At 40.2% G+C, this 27,959-nt stretch overlaps 3 protein-coding genes across 3 annotated transcripts; 1 reads left to right on the top strand and 2 right to left on the bottom strand.

Annotated features, from left to right (window-relative positions):
- Positions 1–4,398: 4,398 nt before the first annotated feature.
- camk2n1 (calcium/calmodulin dependent protein kinase II inhibitor 1) lies at positions 4,399–7,177 on the bottom strand. The gene is made up of 2 exons (XM_044180148.1): positions 6,363–7,177; positions 4,399–5,693 (listed from the first exon to the last, which is right to left on the bottom strand). Exons 1-2 carry the CDS (start codon positions 6,529–6,531, stop codon positions 5,620–5,622), a joined length of 243 nt encoding a protein of 80 aa, XP_044036083.1. The 5' UTR covers positions 6,532–7,177; the 3' UTR covers positions 4,399–5,619.
- Positions 7,178–9,253: 2,076 nt separating this feature from the next.
- Positions 9,254–16,617, bottom strand: LOC122868329 (trypsin-like). The gene is made up of 5 exons (XM_044180136.1): positions 15,959–16,617; positions 14,441–14,600; positions 12,718–12,859; positions 11,289–11,555; positions 9,254–9,709 (listed from the first exon to the last, which is right to left on the bottom strand). Exons 1-5 carry the CDS (start codon positions 16,011–16,013, stop codon positions 9,539–9,541), a joined length of 795 nt encoding a protein of 264 aa, XP_044036071.1. The 5' UTR covers positions 16,014–16,617; the 3' UTR covers positions 9,254–9,538.
- Positions 16,618–18,984: 2,367 nt separating this feature from the next.
- On the top strand, positions 18,985–25,416 carry LOC122868320 (anionic trypsin-1-like). Its single transcript, XM_044180121.1, has 6 exons — positions 18,985–19,162; positions 19,771–19,833; positions 20,283–20,433; positions 20,675–20,816; positions 22,682–22,939; positions 24,033–25,416. Exons 2-6 carry the CDS (start codon positions 19,779–19,781, stop codon positions 24,180–24,182), a joined length of 756 nt encoding a protein of 251 aa, XP_044036056.1. The 5' UTR covers positions 18,985–19,162; positions 19,771–19,778; the 3' UTR covers positions 24,183–25,416.
- Positions 25,417–27,959: the final 2,543 nt, after the last annotated feature.

The following is a 27,959-nucleotide window of genomic DNA, read 5'->3' as shown; positions in this document are numbered from 1 at the left end:
AGAGAGTGTTTAATGTTAATGTGGAGTGGTCCCTGTCTTTGTTGGCTGTTTGTCCATTTTTCTCACTCTGCCCTGAGAGTCCCATCTGTTAAACCTGAACTCTCACCCTTTTTCAGACAAGAAGAATAGATGGGGACAATGTCCACAGTGCCAGAATATGGATGGGATTCAGGTTTTTTGGAGATTAGTAAAAGATGGACTGATATCTGAGAGGGAACTTGCTTGAAAGATTGACGTCATCTGCAATCACGATTTAGCTGCAACCAAAGTGGGTTTTACCATCATATCATAGGCAGGGTTGTTTTTTGGTCAAACACTGATTCAGCTCTGCACAGAAAAAGCAGACAGAATATTCTGGTGTGGTGTCTGAAGAGATATTTATTTCTTTTCCCAACCAGGACTGCGTTTCCCTTTACCCTCTTGTCAGCGGTCGTCCTTGTGAATTCCCAGCTGAGTCTCAATCAGCGAGAGAATACCTGATCCCAATGCCAATTGAGCTTTCCTACCACACACACACACACACACACACACACACACACACAGGAATGCATACGCATACACACAAATGCACACATGCAGTGGAGTGAAATGCAAATGTTGCCTCAGCCATTTGCAAGCCATACACATTCTATTACTGCGTCATATAAAGCCCATTGATTCCTGCCAAGAAAGAGAGGGAGGTGATTTTCCCAGTGAGCGGCTCAGCATGTGAGGTCACCACGGGTATTTCCTTGCGACAACACAAAGGTCAGATCAGGAAGCCAGAGAAGAAGCGAGCTCCGGGTTTTCTCAAGAACAACTGTGTGAGAGTCAGTCAGGCAGGAGTGTGTGCGGCGTGTGTGTGCAGCTAATAAGGGAGCTTGCAGGGTGTGGTTTCCCTCCTTGTGTCAGTGACCTATGAATGCTCTCATCCCTCTCTGTCTCACTTGAATATCTCTGTCTCTTTCACTCCTTCATGTCACTCCTCTTCTTCTTCTTTCTCTCTCTTCTTCTACACCTTTCTGTCAGAGCTTATGTAACCTAACAGCCATCCAGATCTTGACTTCCGTCTGCCCTCTTTCACAGCACCAGTGATTAGCCTCTCATCAGTCCTCACTACAAAACCCATTCGCCACAATATTATCCAAATAGCGACTAAGTTAATAAAGAGCTTCCCATTCCATAGATGACAATAAAGGAGGATCTATTCACTGTTAAGTGTACTTTTGAGCCTCTTGTAGCCGTGATGGTCACCCAGCTCAAGTCTGAGCTTGAATTTGAACTTATCTGTCCAGCCTGAAGTGAGCAGCATCTGCTGCATCTCTGTGATGATAACAGAATGAGGATGTAGTATGTATTATGCAGCTATGAGGGTTTGTGTGATAAACACATATACTGCATTTGAGACGTCTGTATATTTATCTATGAATATGTGTTACGCATGTCAGCTGGGTATGTGTAATATTATCTAAATCAACTGAGAAATATGTCTTCCTGGATTACCACTGTGATAAAATGCAAGATGAAGCTGTCAATAGCGAGGGAGATGGACAGTGAGGAGGTAGATCTTTGTCAAGTCTACTCAGCAGTTTGACGCTCATACCAGTGTATCAAAATATGTGTGAGGAACAAATGAGGAGGAGAGATTTGAATGGACATCATGAAGCAGATAGCAGATTGTGGCTCAGGCAGAGGTGAAGAGCTGGACTTTTGGATACTGTCGTCATCCTGCAGCGTTGTTGCAGGATTTTAACAGGATCGTAGATTTAGTCTTTCAGATATCATTTGAAGCACAATGCGACCATGCACACAAGTACTGTTTGTGTAACTTTAAGTTGGGCCTCAGTTCCACCCCAGGAGATGAAGTTATAACAGCAAGAATGTCCCAACAGACTGTTGATCAGGACACTACTTTTAAAAAAGCATTTGATGAACTCCAGAACAACTATCTCTCATTGTTTGATCTTTTCCTTTCTTGCTTATTAAAGACTAGTCAATTATTTCTGAATTTGTCAATCAAATACTTTATATACTGGTGAACACAATCACTACTGTTGTCTTTTAAAGTCTCTGTGAGTTACCTGCATGTTTTATTATTTCAGTTCCACATCTGATGTTCTGTATCTCCTGTAACTTCCCAGTTATGATATTGAGAGAGAAATGAGCAAAACGAAAACTGTAACAAAACCATTAAACTCATTATGAACGACAACTCATATGATACCACTAATATACCAAACTGTTTTTGTTTGGAGTTTATGGACATGACATTTAATAAATATCTAAATATTTTACATTTTTAGACAAACAATTGCAAAAAAAGGTTGGAGTATTATTGGTTTGCTAGCCTAGTAAACAGCATTTAAAGCAAGAACCTTCCAGTTCTCAGCTGTAACAGAAACTCACCATCATTACCATCATTGTCATAACGTCTTGCTGTAGGGCTTTAAATTGCATAATCCACTTAGGTGGATGGCGCTGACTGATACTAGTTTTTTTATTTAAAAAAATGTCGGCTTGATATCAACCAATTGATACAGTATATTGATCAAATCATTGTCAACTGTCAGAAGAGAAGACTGATATTGTACAGTTCTACTGTATTGTGAGCCTTATATTTTTCAGTATTTGTTGTCAGAAGTGTTGATTTGACTTTGTGTCCCTTTGAAACTGCAGTTTGAGTTGTTAAGAAATTATCCCTTTTGGTGTCTGTCAGCAGTGATGTGTGATGCCTTGTGACACCTGTTCCTCTTTGCCATTGCAGTTTTTCTGTTTGGCACTTTGTCGTCATGATGATTGAGACGCTGTGTAATTTTCAAGTGTCCTCCTGCAATTCAGCAATTCAGAGTGGTGACTCTGAAAATCCACTCTTCCTTTCAAACCTCTGCTAAAGGTGACGCATGCTGATAATTGGTATTCAACTTACAATGAGTCACAGTAGTTGGGATTTACTATGGGTGCACACTTATGTAATGCAGTGAGGAGAAAAGTGTCTTAATCATGAGTACATAATGCCAAATACAACTGAACTGAATAAACAAATTAAAGTGCTCCTTCAAACTGACTGAGAGACAAATAATGGCATATGTACAACGTAAATTACCACTTCAAATACATTTTTCTGCAGGACTACTGTAATATGTTTCGATGATTTTGTCCAACCCTTGTGATCTTCTGCAGTATGTTACTGAATAAGTCCTACAGGTTTGCCTGTGTGGGAATCGTATCTGACCCTGTGTTAAGACTGATCAGAGTCAGGTTTGGTCCGATCACATCATACTTTCACTGTTTTGGATGAAAGGATCCACCACACAGAATAATAGACCATTACTCCCTAAATGTAATATTCTCTCATTCTGTAATAGGATGGATAGGCTGTTACTGCAGTTGGCGCCATCATCATGGTCGACTGCCGTCTTGGAAGAAGGGACTATTTTGGCAGGATAATGCGGTCACGCCACTGAGTGAATAGGGGGTCTTGAGAGAAGAGTGCAGAGATAAGAGCATGGAGAACATTCCATTAAAGATAGCGATTGGTATCGAGCCAAGGCTCAGGGAAGACTATTCTGCACCGAAAACCCATCGCGGCACCCATCGAGTGTAAGGTGCATCTGTTACCATGGTACCCAGCCCAGGCAGAACCTTTCATGTCTGTCAAGACTGGGGAGGGAGAGAACCTAGCAATATGTTAGTCTCGCCTGCAGTTGGAGCTCTGTGTGTGTTTGCTGCATGTATGTGTTCCCAGAACACATCCCGGCGGTCCGGGTTTAAGATGCTGTACGCTGACAGAGGCTCGTCACACAACATGAATCATTTAGTCACCGCAGCAGAGTTCGAAATGTCACGTCTCATCAGTGTTCCTCATGCCTCGGTGGCCCCTGCACCATTTACATCTCTGGCAATGGAGTTAAAGGGAGGACTTGATTAAAGAGAGGAGCTGAGGTTTTAAATGCAAACAGACATTTATTGCTTTGGGAAACAGTGGTGTACATTTTCCCCACAGAATCATTTGCAACACTGTAGCACTTCATGAGATCGGAGTCTGTTGCGCAGTTGTCCGAGCCGAGCGTCTCTACTCTCCTTTGAACAAATCAGGACAAAGTGTGGATTTCAAATACTTGATGAGATTATTTGCTCATCTTTCTTCCCATTTCTGTCTCCTTCCATATCTGATTTTTCCAAGGAATGGGATGCTACTTTCTCACAGTGGAAACTGCTGACTTGACCTTCCTTGGCAGCCAGATAAGCAATCCAATAACAACAGGGGAAACTATACAAGGAACATATGCAAAAGTCAGCCAAGCTATTTGCTACTGTCTTTATCTTTCTGATACAAAACTATATTTTTGTGGTTTTGCTACAGTTTTAAAACATCAAGTACATAATTCCTTATTTTAAACCACAGTAAACAGTAAATAGTACTTTGTCATAATCTTTATTACAAGATATTAGGCCACTGTACAAATCAGTGTGAATCGTACAGTACAACGCAGAATTAAGACTGTTTCTCGAGGTTTGTCATTCAAAGCTGTATACGAGGTGCTTCAAGAATACACAAGAGTTTCAGAACTTCTGCCGTGCATGCATGATTTCATATTTGCCATGCATGAGTTGGTATTTCAGTGTTTTAAGAAAGAGCCCTAAAAAATGGCAACCCAACAAAACAACTGAATTGTATGAGTAACATGTACAAAGCACAAAAAAACAACAAGTTGTCTGGTACAGTATATCCCTCATGAGGTTTGGCACACACGATAATGCACAATGCAATATAAATAGTTTATCAATAGGGTGTGTACAGTCAAGTTACAGTATTAACCAATCCAGGTGAAAGCCTGGGAAGTTTACAAACAGGTGGGAGGTACACTGTATATAAATGACTTGTTAGCTGCAAAGTATGGTAACAAAAAACACTCAGGCAACATCGAGAATTTGTTAAGTGAAAAAAAAAGTCACTCTCGTTCACTCAAAGTTTTCTCGTCATACAAAAAAACACTCCCTCTGGCCTTAAGTCACTGCAAAAGACATATTCCAAAGGATCAATAAATAAAGTCTTCAACACAGAACAAACCAGTTTACTGCTTCCCACTTTGTGCAAGAAAATATGGGCTACCCTTTCCATATTTACAAACTCTGTTATTCATTTGCCCTTGATCAAAATGAAGAGCAGAAAGAATGGTACCATAAGTTTGATTGATAAGATAGAGAAGTGTGTGCTTTACTTTTTATTTAGATTTATTTCTGTATGCTGTCCCTGATTTCTGCATTTCGACAGCATTGCCTCTTTCCTCCAACTCGTTCCCCCCCTCTTGTTGTCTTCTCCCACTTTTGGATTATGGCGAAACCCTGTAATCAAGGGTGTGTTTCCTTGTGTGAGTGTGTTTGTGTGTGTGTGTCTGTGTGTGTGTCGCGGGGGGTCCACCTGGGGGTCTCCTTCGCTGACATCTCCCGCCCCTGCAAGTGTGTGTCACCCGGATGGCCATGACTGACTGGGAGAGGAGGGCGTGGAAGTGCTGCTTGCTGCCACATGAGAGAAAGTGCTTATATACAGTGTCTTTGGATTAAAACTGGTAAATATCGGCATAAAAAAATTCAAGAGTGTCTTTTTGGGGGGGTGGGGTGGGGGGTGAGCCAAGCCCTCTAAGCCTCTGCCGGGGTCTTCTCTGTTCCATTTTTCAGTGCTTCGTTGTCGCCATTCTCATCCTCAATCACAACTGTGGATGACAGGGGAGAGAGAGTTAATGAGGGGGGCTCATCTCGGTGTGGCGTCTTGAAAATTCACCAACGACAGGAGGGCATTAAAGCCCAGAACCATTAGCACTGCGCTGTATGAGCAGAAATGGTGTGCATGCATGAGAGAGTAAGAGTATGCAAAAAGAAAAAAGATAACCATGAGCCTGTCTGTTTGATGCACATTTATGGATGTGCATGTCTGAATGTCTGCGTGTCTTCTTGCTGTGCACCTACAGATGCAATCCTTACAAGTCTGCATGTTTGCCATGTTTGTCCATGTTGTGTCTGTGCACTACTGGTTTCATCAGGAATGCAAAAACACAAACAAAACCACAATCACACAGTTTTTAAATCTCAATCATTCATTGGGGAGGGGACATTCAGCACAACTCTGCTGAGCAGCATTCAGAAGGCATTTAACAGCACTGCGCATCCAACTTGTGTTGCAATGTGAATAGAATATTTAAAAATCCATACATCCCACATGCATGCAAACAATAGATAATGTCTCTGATCTTACACTCTGCTGAAGTCAAGGCAAAGGTGTTACCTATCTGACTACACACAGAGACACCCTTAATTATGGTACACTAGTAACCTATGTGCGCATTCAACACATTACCATGAAAACGCCTTAATTGTGTAATTACCCCGTTTGCTCCTGCCTATTTGTCCGAGTTTCGGCGGACGTTTATTCTGTGAGCCACTGAAGAAGTTGTTGGTGTCTTGAAGACGACAGGTGAAGGAAAGGTGTCCCTCGTCGCCCTCATTTCCATAATGACTCATTTTTTCTTCGTTGAAAGGTAGTACTTCCGACATCTCCAAATGCGTCTTTATCACCAAGGCGCACAAACTGAAATGTCGCCAAGCTTAAACTCAGCCGTCTATAACAAAAAGGGGGGTAAAAATTACAATGCTATCTGCTGACACGATCTAGCCCTTTCTGTTTACCCCGAAGACACGTGTCTGTCTCCGTAGGTGCGCAACAGAAATAACAGTATATCAAAATGTCCTCAATTTCCCCGCTCGTGAAGCTTCGGCAACATTATTTAAAATTTCCAGAGGTTTTTTTCTCCGTGCGTATTGCTTTGGAAATGGAGGCGCACGTACAATAGAGCCGTGGAGCGCCCGCTGCTTTCGAGCGGCTGAACCCGTCGCACGGAAAATCTGAGGAAGAAATGCAAATTGAGGAGCGATGCAAAACACGGATCCCGGGGAGATCTGGCGAGGGAGCTGTACGGGGTTTTTCTGGTGCAGCCCAGAGAAGCTTCCAGTTGGAGTCGTGGTGTGCCAATGCTCCACTCTCCGGGATGTAGATGCAATCAAACAAATGGCGATTTTATATTCAAAGATGGCACATGAATGTGAACCAAATGCAGATCTTTGGAAAACGTCGTTTACGCGCCACCACTCGACGAGTGTCAAATCTTCCAACGTGTTTTACAACATTACAAATTAGGCGATTTATTTGGTCGTGGGGTTATAAGAGTTTTGAGTGTCCACCGAGTCAGACCTCACCAGAGGATGGCAGTGTTTTCATAGGCTGAGATGTGACTTTTGGCCCCATGGCGCACTGCAAGTTCAGTGCTGAGGGCCTGCGCTGTTTTCACCTGTTTTCACAGCAATTTCCAGAGAACTATTACATCAACGTGAGGTTGGATGGGGATTGAAGATGTTCTGGGGATCAGGGACTAGTTCCAGGAAGGCGATTTGAATTATCTGGATATTTTGTGAGTAAAACACGGAACAGTTTTACTGGGTAGATTATCCAGATAAAGTCGTAAAACATCATATTGAAATGTTAAAAACACACAGTTTGATCTTTAGTAGGCCTCCCAAATAAAATAGATTACACACACACACACAAAAAAAAAAGAGGATATACAGTAAATTCCAGTATTCCAAAAATTACCTCACACTGTACATTTTTTCATTGATAAGATGATGATTCATAATAGACATACTGATAATGTTCTCAAACCTAATAGGATCCAGTTTGAGAACATTTTGGTGTTTTATTATCACACTGGGTGTAAAGTTACGAGATCAGAGGGAGGTATGGAAACTGGTCCAATCCTCTGGGATTATCTTTAGGTTGAAACAAATTCTCATTGGGTTTACCACCCACTGCTGTCTGCACTGTTTACACAAATCTGTCTTCTGTAGAAACAGCAGCACAAAGGGATCTTACAAAACAGATATACAGTAAAGGACATGGAGCAATGGACAGGTATTAAATCTTGACGTAGACTACCCTTTCTCAGAGGAAACAAATATCATTACACGGACAATGAAATGAAAAGTGATATCCGAGCCTGCAGCAGAACTTTAATATGCCGTCAACTATTCATAGAGGAGGTGCAGTCAAGACACACCTACTCCCTGTGGACTTACAGAAGCCATGATTTTATCAGAGGCTCACCTTTCATATCAGAACATCTCAAGAACAACTCTCAGTTTCACAAATATTGTTTCACAGCATGTGATTATATTCTATTATATCATCAGAATTGGTTTCTGTATTGGTTATCTACACCCTAAACCCAACAATCCCCACAACAACTAAAAAATGCCACTCAAGCATCGAAACAAACCTATTAACATTTTATCATCACGATAACAACATTTTAATGCCAGACTATGTAACTTTTGCACTGCTGCCACAAGTGACAGTTATTGGATCATGCTACATGCTACAACCTATTGTAACAGTAGCACAAGTATACAGTCACAAAGTCAGAGAACTGACTCAGTAATGTCAGTTACACAGCAATATCTATCTAAATTTTGCTAACATTAGCTAACATTAGCCACCGTAAGCTACTGGTCATACCAGACCAAGTATGAATGTAGCAGCAAAACCCCCTGAGTGTATTGAACTGAGCAAGGGTAAGTTGTATTGCTTATGAATTCAACTTTTCATCTGTAAGAGCAAGAATGTGTTGCTTTTTCTTTCAAGTGTTACATAGTCTCGCTTTAAATTAGTATTTCTTTATAACAACATTTTCATGACTAAGTAAGAAACAAGTTAGGGAAAAAACATCCAAATTCAATAAGAGTATAATAATAAAAAACTCTGATGATTTTCTCCATCAGGCCTGTGTGGCTGTGGTTTTATCAGGTTTCAGTGACAGTGGCCTGGCAAAATAAACAAATGACATAACTGCCTTCAGATTCTAATTCAAATGTTGCTAAATCCTGATTGGCGCATGGAAGTTTGTGACATCACCTTTTTCCAACTGAGTCCCGCCCACTTTAATAAGAGCGAGACAAAAACACAAATTTGTTAGAGAAATCTCTCATGTGTGAAATAACCAAAACCAAAAAATAGCCAAGAGAATGTGTTCATGTATGACCTCACTGCTCAAAGTGAGAAGCTGATTGAAAGGTTTTAGGGGGCCTTTAAGGTGCAAACACTTTTAAGTGAACAAGTGTGCAAAAGTCAAACTCACAACCAAATTTGACTCCAGACATTCACCACTCAACTCTGACACAACTCCACACATTCTCTTAATCTGAATATTTATTGCCATAAAAGTTATTAACTTCACATCACTGGAGTTACATACACAGTAGGCTTACAAAGTACCCACTGTAGTGGATCCTACAATTACTGTAGCTGGCAGAGATCAATGTTCACAGTTAGATCATTTGAGAATACGAGATGCATCACCATTATATTGGTATTGAAAACATTATCACAATAATCAGAGCAGTGCTTTAGAGGAAGCTCTGCATATTTTTCACAGAACCACCTTTGGTCCATACCAGCACAAACGTTTTCAGGGAATAAATGGCTACTTTCATAGTTTTATCATTATCTTCATCAGTGTTTTGTACAGCGTAGGTATGACCAGTAGATGGTTTGGTCTATCCATCGGCGGAATTTGGACACAGCTGTGTAGACTCCCGGAAACTTTGCAGCACCGCAGCCATTGCCCCAAGAGACCACGCCATAGACACGTCCCCCACACACCAGGGGCCCCCCAGAGTCTCCCTACAAGGACAAGACCACACTCTCCATCAGCTGTCATGTCGCAATGTATCTCGTGAACAGTTTCAAGAAGCATTTACTACTCCTGTGTCTCAGATGTCTCAGCCAAGTTAGGTCACTTCTTTATTGTAGACATTTAATAGAATAATGGTCAATTTTAACTTAAATCACAATATGTGAAATCCATGTTTTCACATGTAAAATAGGCATATTACACTTAAGATGTGAAAATGTATATTTCACATGTGAAATGTCATGTGCCTTCACCATGTGAAATGGCCAAAAACCACAATGTATTATATGTCCATCCATCCATTTTCTACCGCTTGGTCCCGTTAGGGGTCGCGGGTGACTGGAGCCTATCCCAGTGACTTTGGGCCTTAGGCAGGGTACACCCTGGACAGTGGCCAACTCGTCGCAGGGCTAACACAGACACAGACAAGGACAGACAACCATTCACTCTCACATTCATTCAATACGGGCAATTTAGAGTTATCAATTAACCTACACATGCATGTCTTTGGACGGTGGGAGGAAGCCGGAGAACCCGGAGAGAACCCACGGTAACACGGGGAGGACATGCAGACTCCACCCAGACTCCACCCAGAGAGATTGCGTGATTGGTCCGGGAATCGATCCCACGAACCCACGATCTCCTTATTGGGAGTGCTGTGCATGTGCTGTCTTACATTTCGCATATAAAATATCTGGAAATCACATGTGCCTGCATGTGAGTTCATCACATGTGAAAGGTGTTCCGCATTTGATAGAAATCTGTTAAAGTCATATGTGCCACGGGGAAATTCTTACAATAACAACAACCAAAAAAAAGACCAACAGAGACGTGAGAAACAAAACCGTCTTCTGGTTGGATTCACCAAATCATAATCTCTTGCTGCCAGTTGGAAATGCCAACACACAAAGTTGCCTACTGCAGGGTTAAATATAGCACATTTTAATTAGTCATTCAGCTCTTTACCCAAGGCAAAATATAGCCTGGTATATCACACATTGAATTTCATGTAATTTTGTAATCAAAGATTGGGGCAAAAATTCTTTCTTGATACAAATAACCAAAGCAGAGCATGCTGTTGTCTGTGGCTACAAATGACTGTACTTCAAAATTACAGCAAGGTTTTCAGTCCAGATGCTATTTCAGGGTTGCTTTTCTATCTCCTCTGTAACTATTATGACTAATACAATTCCTGTGGCTGGACTGCCACGTCTGCTTAATAAAAGCTTGTAGCTGAACCAACACTGACGTGATGAACTGTATCCTCATACTGTCGTGAGGATGAGCTTCCCAAAACTGTGTTATTGTTTGGTTCTAATGTGAGCTGATGAAAAGAGGATGACCCTGTGCTATTTGATATACACTGGGAACCAAGGCCAGTACCTTGGAGAATTTATTATTTCAAAATGGATTTAATGGTTTTTCAAAGATCAAATAATCACGTTTGTCACAATGGGGCAGATTGGACAGCTGTTAATGTGCAACACCAACTTGCCTCACAGCTGAAACTGTTTCAAATAATTGCTTGACGTTAATAAAAGAAGGTATAATAGCGTTTGTCCCCTGTACCTTGCATGCATCTTTTCCTCCAGTCCTGTAGCCAGCACAGATCATGTTTGCTGTGATGTTTCCGTTAAAGGACTCGCTGCTGTTACACCTTGCAGTTGAAACAATCGGCACTGTGACCGTCCTCAGGGTGAAGGGGGCCTGGCCTCCACCCAGATTGTTGTAACCCCATCCTGACACCCGACACACCAAACCTTCGACCACTCCTGTCCCCTGCCTGGGCAGAGGCGCCAGCGACACGTATTTGTTCAGCACCATGGGGGCTCGCAACTGGACAGAAAATCAGACAGTTTCAGAGTGAAGAACATCAGATGTGACGAGAAGAAAAAATGTAGTATCTATCTGTCTTGTCAGACATTATCAAAATATACAATAGTATCTTGATAATTAGTAACTTTTCACTAATCAGTATTTTTAGATTAACAACGGATCAATGAGAAAAAAGTTTGCAGTGACAAACTAACAGAAATCATCTCCAACCCTGCAGTCATCTCTACAGAGCCTTTCATTCTGTTTTTGTATTGTTGTTTGTTGGTTTTACAAGCCACAAACTCTGCTCTCATCAACGCTGTTTAAATGTTTTTGTGAAAAACACTAAAAAAACCCACACTACCTGCCCAGGCAAGCAAAGTTAGCGACTAGCTGGTGAGGAAAGTGAGGAAGAATGTTGTGTTGCTCTGTGTCTGCTGGGTGTTTAAATAGGCTGATTGAGACATTTAGATGATATAAATGGTGTAGTGGTGTGATAGACATTTTTCACTGAGATATAAGGTTACATAGATTTTCACCTCTGAGTATGAACAGAAATAAAGTAAAGAAGTAATATTCCTCTTGATACCCTCTAAATATACACTATATTATAGTATACAGTATATATAGAGTACCTGTATAATTACCATCACTCACATTCTCTTGCATAAAAGTGTAGACAACATCCTAGTTTACTATAGTCAGAAAGCGTTATTTCCTTTGCATTTATGCTGTTTTGAACCTTTACACAATTAGTGATAAGAGCTGAGAAAATAAACCGTAGCTCTTGCAAAATATGTCCAAATGTATGTAACAACATAATCAATATAAACAATACATTTTAAATGTTACATTCTACCTCTGTTAAGATTGATAACCATTCCTGTATAGCAATACCGTAATTAGGGCTGCAACTAATGATTATTTTCATTGTCGATTAATCGTCTAGTTGTTTGGTCTATAAAATGTTTAGAAAATGGTTGAAAATATTATAATATAGTAAGATATTCAGTTTACTGTCATAGAGGAGTAAAGAAACCAGAAAATCTTCGCATTTAAGAAGCTGGAATCAGAGAATTTTGATATTTAATTTTTTTTTAATTACTCAAACTGATTAATCAATTAATAGTTGCCAATTAATTTAATAGTTGACAACTAATTGATGAATCGTTGCAGCTCTAACCTTAATGAGCATGATGTCGGCATTGTTGGTGCTCCTGTTGTAAAGGGGATGGGTGACCAGCCTGTGGGGTTTAGCGTACTGCTCAGTGCCCTCAAAGGTATTTACGATGTAGTCGCCCGCCACTATCATCATGTGCTCTGCCCTAAAAGACAGGGCATTTTCATTTTACAACATATCTATCAACAAATACAGCACTGAATAGATCATGGCCTCGAGATTTGATCATTACTGACCACTTCTAAAAGGAGAAAGAGGAGACAAAATAAGCACAGGCCTATTTTGAACATCATAAATTGGAGCCATCATTATCATGATTTATTGGCCATTTTATATTTGTGAAAACATTTTTAGTATCTTAGTTGAATTGAATAGTACATCAATGGGCAGGGAACATGGGAGTGATGTGGAATGACATACATGACAATTCATGACAAGTATTCAAAGTCACAGTGCAGAGTGTGCACACAGGCCACCATGAAGCCAGAAGTGTTTGTCTGCCAGGGAACAATGGCTTACTGTGTGCAAGCAGGGCTGGGACAGTATAACAGAAAATTCCGGGATCCAGACAAGATCACACTTCACACACACACACACACACACACACACACACACACACACACACACACACACACACACACACACCGATGATGTGCCAAGGTCAGCTGACTTGACTTCATCTGTGTGCTGTTTGACTTCCCAGTGGCCTGTATACAGGTTTACTTTGTGTCATGATAAAGCGGCATCGTTTTGACGTTACCTACCCGTAGTAGAGTGGATGTTTGCTTTAGGCATCTGTTGGGACCATCTTCTCACAATATAAAATCATGCCAAGTTAGCTTCCACAGTGACTTCTACAGAGTCCGCTTGAAAGAATGCCAGAAGAATGTCATTGCTTGTGCAAGTGTTTCAGAAACAGATTGATCTTTACCTTGAGCAAAGGTCAAACACAACTGTCAGGTCACATTTTAGATTTATGAGGGAAGTAATACTTCAGGAGGCAGATGATTGATTGATTCTTGCTCGATGAACCTTCCTTTGACCAACTAGTTTTGGAGTCTCTAGCCATGCTAACAGCTCTGTAGGCTGTAATTAGCTTGAGCTAAATGCAGATGTCAATATGATAATGCTAACATGTGTTTAGGAAGTATTATGTTTACCATGTTAATCATCTTAAGATGCTAATATGCTTTATCAGAACTGCTTGAAAGTAAGCAGGGTTTGAACTTCTTTAAATTCTTTACACAATTATTTCTGTCACTTTTTATGTGAAACAAACAAGCGCAACACTATAAATGCCTTCCAGAAGAGACTGTCTGAAAATGTGCCCCATTATCCCCACATTTAAACAGTAAGTGCTTCTCACCCCCTCTCCATGAAGGAGAGCTTTCCACCTGGCCCTTAGTTTAGCGAGCTAACATTTGCTGACGGGAATGTCATTAGTTTTGCAGGTATTTGATCATAAACCAAATATTGGACAAATAAACATTTTTAACTGATGATAGCGCTAAATGACAATCCATCCAATAGTTGTTGAGATATTTCTGGACCAAAGAGGTTGACCAACCAACCGGCCGACATAGCCATCCATAGAACCACGCTAGCATGGCTAAAGATCATACTAAAACACGTAAAGAAGCATGTAACCTTCCCAGCAAATCATGGCAATATGGTTTTGTGAGTTTTCACCGAACAACAGCAAAAAGGATCTACTGAACATTCTTACCCTATGTTACAGTGCGCTGCGGTCAGCACCCAGTATCTGTGAACCAATGATCCACCACAGAAGTGTTGGCCCCTGGTGCTCTGCAGTGACACAATGTATTTGATGGAGTTTGGTGCAGCGATGTGACCACCTACTATACGGCCCTGCATGAGCACATGGCCTGTAAGGAAACAAAAACTTGATAAGCCGTAAAAAGGAGCTGTAGCAGATTGATTTAGAGTTGTTTAATAAGTCTCTGAAGATTCTCAGTCATCAAGGTCATAGGATATCTAGAAAAGATAAGTCAAAGGCAACAGGACTTGCTGTAGATTCTTGAAGACGTGTCCACCTCTCACCCGAAAAGCTTCTTCAGTTCGGACTGACTAGTGGGGAGTGACAGTTGTTGAAGTTGTTCCAAGTCAGTGCTCACAAAGCTGATGGAGGGTGGACATTGAAACCACTTTCACAAAAACATACTTTCTCCTTCTTATGTAGAAACATGGCAACAAATATGTCATGTTCATATCAAAAACTGAAATGGTTCCTTCATGCTTTCATCTAAACTGCTAAATACCCAAAACATCCTGCATATGTAATAACAGCTCCCCAGGTATGGATTTCAGTCAAGCTTAAAAAGTCCATCTTAAACAATTAGTGGTTTTCTGCCACCTGGGAGGCCACTGCCTAAAGAAAGTAATCCAATATAACCTGACCTTCTAGGGTCATCACTTCACTCTGGGCTCTGAAACATTAGAGTAGGGGCTCTCCCTGTCTGCCTTATCCAACAGCTAAACTACTGTGCATTGGCTCCAGGCATTACAGTAGGAGACATGATGGGAACAGTAAATACTATTTCCTGGAAATATCTACAATTCCTTACTGTAACCGTGGGTGGAAATATATTTGAATTTTTGATGAACATTTGAATCACAAACTAAACTACTGACCCTGTAAAGTAGAGCAAAGCAATTGAAAGGAATAGTTTGACATTTTGGGAAATACGCTTACAAGCTTTCTTGGCAAAATCTCAGTTATTGAATCCGCACGAACACCAAATCATAAAAATGCTAATTTACCGTTTTACGGGGGTTATGTGCCAAACCAGTTGCCAGGCAACCAGCGTAGGTTAGTGCTTAGGAAGTTACTCCTCTCAGCCAAGAAGTCTGGAAAACAACCCTCTGGAAAACGCAGAATTGTCATTTTTTTTTACTTGTACGGATGAAACAAGGCTAGCTGTTTCCCCCTGTTTACAGTCTTTGTGCAATACTAAGCTAACCGGCTGCTGGCTTTAGCTTCATATTTACTGCACAGACATGAGAGTGGTATTAATCTTCTCATCTAACTCTCGGCAAGAAAATAAATATGCATAGCTCCCAAAAGTATTCCTTAAAAAAAAAAAAAAGGTTTAAAACTTTTAAGCTGGACACCTCTTAAACATTTATTGAACGAAAAGCTAACATCATTAAACTGCAACAGAATTCAACATTTAAAACTGAACAAACCATCACATATTTTGTTCAGTGAAAAACATGTACTCACTGTGGACTGTCATGAGGTCCAGTAACACACAACCTAAACACATGAGCAGGCTCATTGTAGCTGTGAAGGTTTCAGGCCGTTATCCTACACCATACCAGCAGCTAGACACTGCAGCCAGACAACCAGTGTCCTCTGCTCCTGTCTGCTGGCCCAGCCTGGGCATCCACTCCTTTCTGGAAACAGTAGGAGTCAGTCACTTCAACCTTTATCGTCGAGTTTCCTCTGGAAAAAAAAGTTTTTAATTTCATCCTTCACCATGACATGCACCACCAAGGTCCAACACTGTAGCATTGATTGAAAAGGAAAGAGAGGAATGAGAGCTACAAAGTTCACCTTCAAAAACTGCCCAGCGCCCCCCTGCCATCCCAGCACCATCACAACTCTTTCTTCTGACCCTCCTGACTTGTCGAAAGGCCTTACATCGTTGCCATGGCAACACAGGGTACTGTGGCGAGCAGGTTCATCTATACTGTATCAGCACACTCTGTCTGTGTCATCACCTAGGTTTATCTGTGCTGAAATGTTTCAATAGCCTACTGTGTTTGTGTGTGTGTGTGTGTGCATGGCTTTGTTTTGTAGCTGTGGGGAGATTCACGTTTGAGTCAAGACAATACAGAGGTATTCTATGCAGCTGAGACGCACAAGTTTTCCTCTGTATGAGTACGAATCATGCGTCATTATTGAATCCGTGTCTGCAAAGATAATAACTCATTATCATCAGCCTGCATCATCACTATTATTATCATCATCAGCCTTCTGGCAAGTCAGCATCATCCACAGCATGGGAGGAGAATCTCGCCTGACCTCCTCTTGTCCCACATTTAGAGCGAGCTGAATAATTGATACCTCACCCAGTAGAATGGGAGAGACGGCTTTGTGTGGCCTCCCACTGTCAGGTGTTTCCTGGACCAATGCTCACCCAACTTCACAGACAATCTCAAAAACAGACAAAACAAACATGACATGTAAATATTTTGGAAATTATTTAAAGGGTCAGTTCAACCAAGTTACAAAAAAACATATTTTCTCACTTACCCCTAGTGGTGTCTAGCCATGCAGATAGATTTGGTATTTTTTGCCAAGCATATTTATGCCACCACCCCAAAGCGATGGAGGTGAATGGAATATCATTTCATAGCAATGAATCATGACTTCTAATAGTGCTACTCTATAAAGGTATGAAAACTGTTGACAGCAAGGTCTGTGGATTATCCAGAGTAATGGTGTTTCTGGAAAGACATGTTGCTAGCAGCTAGACCCACCTGATGAGACTTGCTTTTGTGTAGTTTTATTTACTTTTATCTCTATTTTATTTATTACTTTTATATTGTGTCTTTGTTTTATGTCTTGGTTATTATCTTTTATTTATCTGATCTAGATAGATGCTATGTAAATAAACTTTACTTATCTACTAACTTTACTACTGTAAGGAATAGTTTAATATCTTGGGAAATACGCATGTTTGCTTTCTTGACAATGAGAAGATCCGTTAGCCAGTGACTCCAGGAAGTCACTGCTCCCGGATTAGAAATCGTTAAAGCAGGTAACTTCCCATAAAGCCACAACTAGTCATTTTTACATTTAAGTTTTTTGTACAGATTAAACAAACAAGATAAAACATGTTAACTAGTCAGCTTTAGAGGTGCTGTTTGGCAGATTTTTTTAAACCTTAAAATAGAACCAGGCTTGCTTCCCCCTGCTTCCAGTCTTTATGCTAAACTAAGCAAACCGTTTCCTAAGCTAACCGTTAGCTTCATACTTAACAGACAAACATGAGAGTGGTATCAATCTTTTCTTTAACACTCGGCAAGAAAGTGAATAAGCGTATTTCCCAAAATGTCTAACTATTCCATTAAATGTAGTTTTTTGATGCTGTGAGCTAGGGTTGGATGATATGACGATATATACGGTGAGATGACATAAATTGGGCCACCATCATAGAATTGCCATACCGTTTATACAGAGGTATCTATATATTTAAGATATCAGAATGTATTCAGCCATTGTGGGAGATGTTATAAATCAAAAATCCATTGTTTTACAAAAATATTGGATTTTGTCAATGAAAACTCAACACAATGTGACTATAAAGATTAAAACAGTGGACAAATAGAGACATATTCAGTCTTTTAATATCAACACAAGAGTCTGGATGGGGCAAACAAGTCCCTGTGTACTGACTACATTACAGTGACATGTGCTCCTCTCAGACTCACCTCTGATATGTCTATAATACTGCACATGCAGTTTTGTGCAAGGAATCTACCTCACAATCTCTCTCTCTGTCACACACACACACACACACACACACACAAAGGCATCCTGTTTGTCATCCCAGCTTTGCGCCTGAGGGAAAGCAGAGCACACTATTGCCGTTCACCCTAACAGTTGGAAAGACACCTTGGGGAGTGTAGACTGTATGGAGGCTATGAGTTACAAACCAAACACCCCTGTATGTGGGAACTCAGAATAGGGGGAAAAACTGCTGGGGAGCGAAATGATAAGAGTGACTGGGGATATGGAAAAGGCTGGGAACGTGAACACAGGCCAGGCTGTGATACTGATTTAGCACTATTTGCTTTGATTGTTTTATGTTGACCCTAAATCAACTTGAGGGAGAAACAAGTACAAAAGACATGCTCAGTCACTCTAACTCTCAGTTCTATTAAACAGGATTTCTGAAAAAAGTGCTGTTATGTCCTGCTACGTCTCAGGTTGATAGCGCACTAGAGGGCAACTATATCATACTCAGACATCATATGAGCTTTTGTCCTGCCCCTTGTAACATCATTGGATACACCAACAACATGTCTGGCGAGTATATTCTATCATTTCTCTGGCTTGTTGGGTTTCATCTCCGTAAAGCTTCACTTTGTCTCCATTATTGGACAATAGGCTGAATATGTGAGAACAAAGCCCTTAGAAAGAGAGGCGTAATGAAAGAGAAGGCTACAGGTTTTTTGTGCGTGTTTTTTTTTTTCATGTACTAGGTTACACTCTGCTTTCTGTGTGTGAGAGACACTTAGATATATGGCGGACAATGGCAGGGAACAATGAGGTTGACAGGCATCGTTACAGCATAAAAAAGCCCTGAGAGTTCTCAAGCTTTACTGTATGTCCCGGCATGAGAGGAGTGTGTGAAAGTGTGTGTGCCAGTGTGTGGATGCTGGACTTGGACTGTTTTCTCACTTGACTCTTGATAAGGTGAGACAGCTTTGTATCGAACGGATTTTAGTTTGATTCTGAATAGTTGTTAATTAGCTGTGGATTAAGGGCAGAGTACCAATTGGAGTTTAATCAGTGATTTTTTTTTTTTTTGAAGTTAGAATCAATCAACTGAAACTTGAAACAAAACATAACAATGAAGAAGCAATGCAATGAATAGGAAGTCCCCCCTGTTTATACTTAATTTCTAACTATGCACTGCAATTATTAAGTGTAAACCACTGAACAAAGATGATCTTAGTTGTAGAAGTTCATGTCTCAATGTTTATCAATTCTGATTTGTCCTGCTGCGATTCTACGGAAGAAACCCCTCAGTTGTGCAGGAGTGAATAAATGTATGCTAAATTATCTTATATGTAAGATACTTTTTAATTTTGGCATTTGATAATGCATGATATCTTCAAACAAAGTGATAGTATTACCCTGTGAACATAAGTACATTAAGAGTGCAATAGAATAAAAAATGTGACACAAGCCAATGATATCCAAGTCTTTCCTTCCACTTTTACAGGACTTTTTTTTTTTTTTACCAGTTTATGGTCTGTGATACTGACCACCTCTATTCTTTCTTTGTTTCTTTTTGGTAGCTACTAAGATGAACCTGGCTCCATCATGTCACCTCTCACTGCTCCTTCTACTTGTTGTAACAGGTGAGGAACAATGACTCCTCATTTTTATTTTACAATAAGTATGGCATTCTATCATTCAATGTCTATTTTCATGTGAAGATGCATGTATTCTATTCTCATCTTATTTTTACTTTATTTTACATTAACTATGGCATTCTATTCCTGTTTTTATGTTCATTCTTTTGTTTTTTTGTGTGAAGCACTTGGTGCATGTATTTTCTTTGTTGTAAAGAACTTTGAGCTGCATTTCTTCTATGAAAGGTGCTATACAAATAAAGTTTATTATTATTATTATCTGAGAATACGTTTACAGTACATACTGTTTTTTTGGCTTATAAACCTTCAGTCACACAGGACTGACTTCATGTAACTCTACCTAAGTAGAAACTAAAAGCTTTATGTTATAGAATCGAGAAATATTGAATTCATGAATTCGATCTTTCGTGTCTAATCCCTTCCTTGGTTCTTAGGTGTGTATGGGAATAGAATCATCGGGGGTGTAGAGGTATACCCCTACTCCATCAAGTATCAAGCCTCCCTCCTGTTCATGAACTACCACTTCTGTGGAGGCACCCTCATCCACCCGCAGTGGGTGGTGTCTGCTGCCCACTGCTGGAGACCGTAAGTTACTGCAGTTTTACATCTGTAGCACTCACACTGAGGGACAGATTTACTGATCATCCATGTAAGCACATGCAGCGCCTTGCATTCGAATCTCCAAACTGTATGGTATAAAATAATATTCAAATGATCTGGAATAACTGTTATGTGACTTTGAAAGAAGTGTTGGATTGTCTGATCTGTAACTGATGAACAAGCACGTTAAGAATTTGGTCTTGTGCCTTCTTGTGGGCTCTTTTAGGGGTCACATGATTCAAGTGGTCCTGGGTGAGCACAGCATCATCGAGGTGGAGGGCTTTGAGCAGAGGTTCAATGTCTCCTTAGTCGTCAGGCACTACCAATACCAACACTGGACGTTTGACAACGATATCATGCTGCTTAAGGTAAAGGATGACTGTGGAATATGACATAGGGTTGTGTTTTATTACAGATATAGATTTGATATAGATCCTGTGATTCGAGGTGTGAGTTGAAACCAATTTCAGACACTGATTAGGTTACTGACATGCAACACAATTCTGAGACAGACTATAGAGAAAAATGTTATGATAAATATGCAATAAATAGTGCAAACTCTTTAATTTATAGCTGTACCAATATTTATATTTCTAAATGATGTGTCATATTATGGTAAACACAGATGCAATTCATATGAATTATATGAGCCTTATATTGTCAGTGCTTACTAATTGGCACAACAAAATTAAACTTAAAGGGATACTCCAGCATTTTTGTATTGCATTTCCATAAAGTTGGGGGACTCACAAGAAACAGATTTTAAAAAGAATGGTCAAAATCGATACAGCAGAGACAGACATATTCTGACTTTTAGTCCTTAGTATGGGTCAATTCTGAAAAAGCTGAATCCAACATTTCCCATAATGCAACTTAATAGTATCTTTTCATTGGACCGCTGGTCCCTACCCAGTATCTGACAGAAGTATCCTTTACTTACATAAAAGAACCAATACAACAAGGTCAAAAAAACAACAACAACTTACAAGTAAAAGTCTTACTCAAGTAAATGTATGGAATTATCTGTTATCAGCAAAATGTAATTAAAGTAAAGTAAAAGTAAAAGTAGCAAAGTAAAAGTTCTCATTATGCAGAATGGCCCCAATCAGAGTTTTCTATATTATAGGATTATTATCACTGATGCTATAATGTGCGAACAGCATTTTTGTTGTAGTTGGTTGATGTGGAGCTGATTTTAACTACTTCTTAAGGTGAAACCTCAATCATATAGCTACATTTCTTTCTATAATTGAGTCCTAAAAACCTTATTTTGCAGTACAGTGAGAATTTTTAAACCTGTTTTTAATTTTCCTGTTATAAAATAGAGAAAGCATTTTGAAACAAGAAAGAATAAGGCAGGCTGCCATATTAGAATTATGAAAAACTTGACTTTGAGTTGATCTGAACTGAAAACTGCATGAAATATTCCTAATACACTGGCAGATTTTTACCTTTTATATATCAAAAAATTACAGACTAAAATGACTAGATAAGAGGGAGATTTTTTTCACTAAACAGTGCATCATGTTTTAGAAGCTGATCATGTCTACAGATGTCAGGTAAATGCAGTGAAGTAAAAAGTACAATATTTCCCTCTGAAATGTGAAGTAGAAGTATAAAGTAGCATGAAATGGAAATACTCAAGTACCTAAGTACAGTATTTGAGAGTAAATTTACTTAGTTACTTTCCACCCCTGCCAACAGCAAGCCAAGATAACCCTAATGGTTTCATCAGGGTTATTTTCACATTATACAACTATTTATTCATTTTACTAGTTGCCTTACTATTGACCTGCCTATGACACAGTGGAAAGAGTCTTTTAGAAGTCTAGTGACTTCACTTCCAGTCAGTGAGAATACTGACTCATTGCTTTTTATTGTGCACATTGGGGATTTTCAGCTGAAGTTCCAGTGCACTGTAATAATTTTGCCATTGAAACTTATTGACAAATTATCCTTACTACCTATTGAATTAGATACCTGTTTGAGACACAGTTACATTCAACCCCTTGAGGGAATAATCTGCTTCACTTATTTTACACTTATATATTGTTTTATACAGTGCATTTATGCCATTTTTATGAGTCACCAATCAATAGTACAGACGGCAGAGTTGGTCATTTAGAAGAGCAATAATGTGATCTTTTATAATGTGAATAGAAAATGTACAATGCTGCCTTCAGTGTTAGCTTTTTATGTTGACTGACTGAAGGTTATGTTCTCTGTGGGTCAGTTGGACCGTCCAGCTATCATCAACACCAGGGTCGAGCCGGCCTCCTTGCCAGACCCGGACTCACGCCCGTTGGCCGAACTCGCCCGGTGTACAGTCAGCGGCTGGGGTGTGACCTGGCTCAACAGCTACAGCCTGTCACCTGTACTGAGGTCTGTGGATGTGGACATCTTTTCCAACTGCTGGTACTACTACTACTTCAGGATCACAGAGAACATGATCTGTGCCGGCTCTCTCTTTGGTGGGAAAGACTCCTGTCAGGTGAGGCACAAAGTCGTGTTTGTGTGTGTGTGTGTGTGTGTGTGTGTGTTCAAGAGATAGAGATTTATTTTGACTCTTATAGTAACTGATAATTAAATACCTCCAGGTAATGTAATAACATGTCAAAATGAAATACAAATTTTGCAGTAAACAGGGAAAAATGTAATAAAGCTTAAAACATGTGATGACTGATGATGTAATAATGTAATAGACCTACTAAAAATTTAGAGCCTAATATAAGATATAACATTATTGGGCAATATTTTAAGGTTTAAATTAAAGGTATTGTTGATCATGTACTGTTGTGATGAGATGTCACATTAGGGTGGAGGTTGCTACAGTTTTATTCACTACAGTATTTTATAGGTGTCCCACCAGCCCCACCACCAAAATTCAAAACACAGGATTGAAACTTATTACTGTCAAATTGATTGACAGCAAAGAACAAATCATCTGAGTCATTAATTTTTCTGATACTGTTAAAGCTGCATTTATAGCTTTTCTGGCCACTTGGGAGCAGCGGAACAAGCTGTAAACACAACACTGATATATCACCACCTTAAAATAAAGTCGACAAACGTGTCAGCAAACAGTAGCAAAATTATTTATTTATTATATTCGTGTTTCTGGCCACCTGACAAATTTAAGTTCAATATTCATTGTCCTCGTAGCTCTGTTTTCATCCTCACCAACTCCTGACAACTCCTGTCTCTTTTGCTGCTAAATGCTCCACTATGTTCACCAGCTATTTACTTTTGATTTTTAGAGCTTTTTTGCAGCTGCCTGCTGTTACTGGACACAAGGTTGATAAGAGTGGAATAGCGGGCTGGAAAATGAAAGAATTGATCCAAATAATTTTTTTTAAATGCTCCATATAGCTGCGGGAATATAAAAATACTGATTACTGCAGCTTTATAAGCTTTTTACACCAACAATTTAGCAAGAAAACAAGCACACATGCTTAATTATGATCAGCTGGGAAATGAAAAAAATTCAGATTTTTCATGTCAGGCTCTTGTTTTACATTAAAATGTGTCACACTACCTGAACAAAAACTCTAAAAACTTTTAACTGTTTACTTTTGCATCCTCAGGGTGACTCAGGAGGACCTCTTGTTTGTAACGGGAAATTTGAGGGCATTGTATCTTGGGGTATCGGCTGTGCCTATGCTTACTACCCTGGCGTCTACACCAAGGTCAGAAACTACCTCGGATGGATCAACTGGGTCACCCAGAACAACTAATGAGACTCTTGATAACAAGCTCACCTAAGACGACTGTGATGAAGATTTAAATGGATCCTAATGGAACCAAAGGCCTTAAAGGGACAGTTCACCCCAAAATCAAAAATATCCATCCAATAATCCACAGACTTGTTATGAGCATTTTCATGTAGGAACTACTGGTAGAAAGAAAATAAAATGATAAAATGAAACTGCTCACAACAAGTCTGTGGATTATCTCAAGTAACCGGGTCATGATTTCTGGAAACGCAGACATCTGTACAACAGATATCTCCAAAGCTCGGCAACTCACACCAAAACAATCTAGATGGATAAATAGCACTACAGGTAAGAGGAAAAATATGTATATTTGATTTTGGGGTGAACTGTCCCTTTAATGTGTATTTTTTGTTGTCTTTTATACAGTACCTTTATATAAACATTAAATATATTTACTAAAAAGAAATGATCTGTAACACAGTTTATACATCCCAGAGAGAGAAGACTCAGGTTATTATAAAAACATAAACCTAGTCTGACACTTTGTATTTTATGCTGTAGTTATTACCTCCGCCAAGGAGGTTATGTTTTCCGTGCTGTTTGTTTGTCTGTCAGCAGGATTACGCAAAAACTACGGGCCCGATTTTAATGAAACTTGGTGGAAGGGTGTAGCATGGGCCAAGGAAGAACCCATTAGATTTTCATACCTGTCAACCCTCCCATTTCCCCCCGGATTCTTGTATTTTACATTTCTTTCTCGCTGTCCTCCGGTTTAAATATTTTCCCGTAAATCTCCCGTATTTTTAACCTTTCTGAAAAATTATTTTTAAAGAAACACCTACGATAGGCATTACCGCCGGGCCTATTTGGTGTAATTTGCTACAATCCCCTCTGGTAAAGCAGGTGGCAGTATCCTAAATGTAGAACATTACCTGTAACATCTAGTGAGGAGTCATTCAATCAAACGGCACCCGCCAATAAAACAAGTAGAGAAGACGACGAAGAAGAAGAAGGGCAGCGCGAAGATCCAAGGATGGATGAGCGTGAGCGGGATGGAGTAGGCTACCTGCCAAAAAAGCTAAAAGTTTGTGCAAGTATCTCGCCCAATGGGAGGAGGCTTACCTGTGAAGAGCAACGTCTGTCAAAGTCATACCAGTAGCCTCTCTCAAATTCACAAATGAAGCATAATGTGTAAGTGATGTGTACATATCCTCATTCAAGTAATACATAAATAAACTTCTAAGTGCTGAATTTATATACCCTTTTGTGTTTTCATTTATATAATGCAAGGATGTTCACAGTATTTCACTTTCAACCAGGTAGGCTATCTGATTCTGACCACCTAACAGTCACTTACTTAATGTAGGAACTAGTTAACCCAGTCCTTGTTGCTCTGATATTATCAGTGGTTGCAGAGTAGTGATTTTAGGATTCACTGTGTGTACCCTTGTCTAAATGTAAGGGGTGTGGTAAGTGGTAAGCAGGCGCGTCGCACCTGCGGGGGTTACGGGTGTTATGACACACACACACGCGCGCACGCATTTTGCTGAGACGAAATGAAACGAAAAACTGTCAAAACAGTACTTCAGACAATGACTTCCCCATTCACGAAAACCTATTGGTCAAGTTAGATTGATTGAACGGCCATCCAGCCAGTCACAGCCATTTGGCCAACCCACCAGGCCAGGGAAGCATAAACAGTGGACGCTAGGTCTGTCACTCGCTGTTGTCGCTGCCGCTGTTGCTGGCTGTGATAGATTAGAGAACAAAAAAAATCGGAGGTATGAAACGGCTATTTAACTAGTTAGTAATATAGAATTTTCTTTTGTAACGTTGTCTTGTTATGTGATATCTCAGCTAACATTAGCCAGTCAACATAAAATTAAATAGGCTATCCTAGTTGTTGTGCCTCTGTCATTCCAAATGCAAGCCAGCTGACCAACACATTTAACATTAATGCAAGCTAATGGTGGCTGACCAGAGATGGAAGAAGTGTTCAGATCTTTTAAATTAAAAGTACTAATACCACAATGTGAAAATGCTCCACTACAAGTAAAAGCTCTCCTGCATTCAAACTTTACATTAGTAGACGTATAGTATCATTAGCAAAATGTAGTTAAATTACTTAAAATACTCAGTGCAGTAAAATGTCAGCCATTTCCTATTATATCTGATGTTTCTGGATTAATATCACTGCTGCATTAATGTGTATGTTGCATTTTACTGCTGTAGATGTTTAAGGTTGTGCCCATTTTAACTGCTTTATTGGGTTTATTTGTTGGGTAGTTTAATCTACAGCAATGCATCGTATTCTATAAGATAATCATGTTTGTAGCATCCTGTGAGAACCACATATCTCTAAAAAGTCAACTTTTAATGAGCTTATATATTTTAGAACGTACTATAGATTATAGTGTCTACAGCTGATGAAAATGTGCATGCTCTCTGTACACACGTACTACCAACTGCTGTGGGCTTTGATGCGTTTTACCAAAGGTCGGAGGGTGCTCGCTTATTGCAGAGTTATGATGTGCTCCATTTTAATCAAGAAACATTGAATTTATGATCCAGAAACAACACACAAAAGTTTGTATTTCGTTGAACAGAGCCTAGGAAGTTTTGTGATAAACTTTTTCTGTCTAATTAAGAGACAGAAAAGACGCTCTTCCCAGGAGTCATATCTCTCTGCCCAGATCCTCCTGTTTCAGTTTCTCAAAAACAACCTTATCTTTATCCAATTTATTCAAGGACAGTTGAGGTAATCATGTTTTCATGTCTTTAATCAGAAGTTTCCTTGTGTAATGGCATCCTCACGTGGGTAAAAGTGTAATGGCACAATAATTCATAACCAATCAGAGACCGTCAAAGATTTCTGTGTTTGGAGCAGGTTTATGTGGTGGGTGGAGCTCGGCCCCATGCTGGCCTGGCCGAGGGTCCTGCCCCAACCAGCCAGGGAGGCATCTGTGAAGACCTGTACGTAATGAGGGACACACCCCAGCCGCACCACCTCGTGAAAGCAGCCAGGTGAGTCCCAGAACACCACGCTCCTCCGGCTGCTGTAGTGTTGTGGTCTAATATCTGAAACAACCCGTGTCTGAGTAACATAAAGATGAGAGGCCAGGGAAGAACGTGTGTCAGATATCATCTTCGACATTCACTTTTCCTAAGTTAATGAGACAGAAAGAGCCCCATGTCTAGTCAACATATGACATGCATCTGAAACAGCCTGTCTATCAGTGTAGCAATGTGGAAATATTTAGGTTCTCTGTTGGCGAAGTGAGGCATGTGGGGGGAATGGGAGCCAGAGACTGGGGAGACCGCAAGCATCCGACAGTCTCCCCCCTCATTCACCCCACCTGAGTTAGGTAGAGAAGAAGCAACCCCATCCCTCTTGGGTGACTCTAATCAACATATGTATTATGTCTGAAGGACAGCCTGGTGGAAGCACAGGCTGTCCCGATTCTTGCGTTGACAAGTCCAGCAGAAGAGTCTGAAGTTGACATGGGCTGCATCCACTCTGCTCGGTCCTGATGGTGAAAGCGGGGGAAGGTGGAGGGAAACCGGATGCCGTAGTCTGAATTTGGATACCTTGACCGCTGTCGAGCGAGCCAGTGATAGAAGCAGTGTTGTTAGCTAGTGCTAAAATAGATAGCAGGTCATGATGTAGCTAGAACCTGATAGCTAGTGATGCAGACTTAGTGCTACTAGCCTACAGTTAGCAGAAGTATGCAATGCCCCTAGGGCACCGGTGACACAAGGCCTCTGCTACAGATGCGACGTAGCCACGCAGCTAGTTGT

Source organism: Siniperca chuatsi, linkage group LG2 (assembly GCF_020085105.1).
Source record: "Siniperca chuatsi isolate FFG_IHB_CAS linkage group LG2, ASM2008510v1, whole genome shotgun sequence".
Lineage (NCBI taxonomy): Eukaryota > Metazoa > Chordata > Actinopteri > Centrarchiformes > Sinipercidae > Siniperca > Siniperca chuatsi.
Note: the sequence above shows the minus strand (reverse complement) of the source record. Positions and strands in the feature narration are given on the sequence as shown.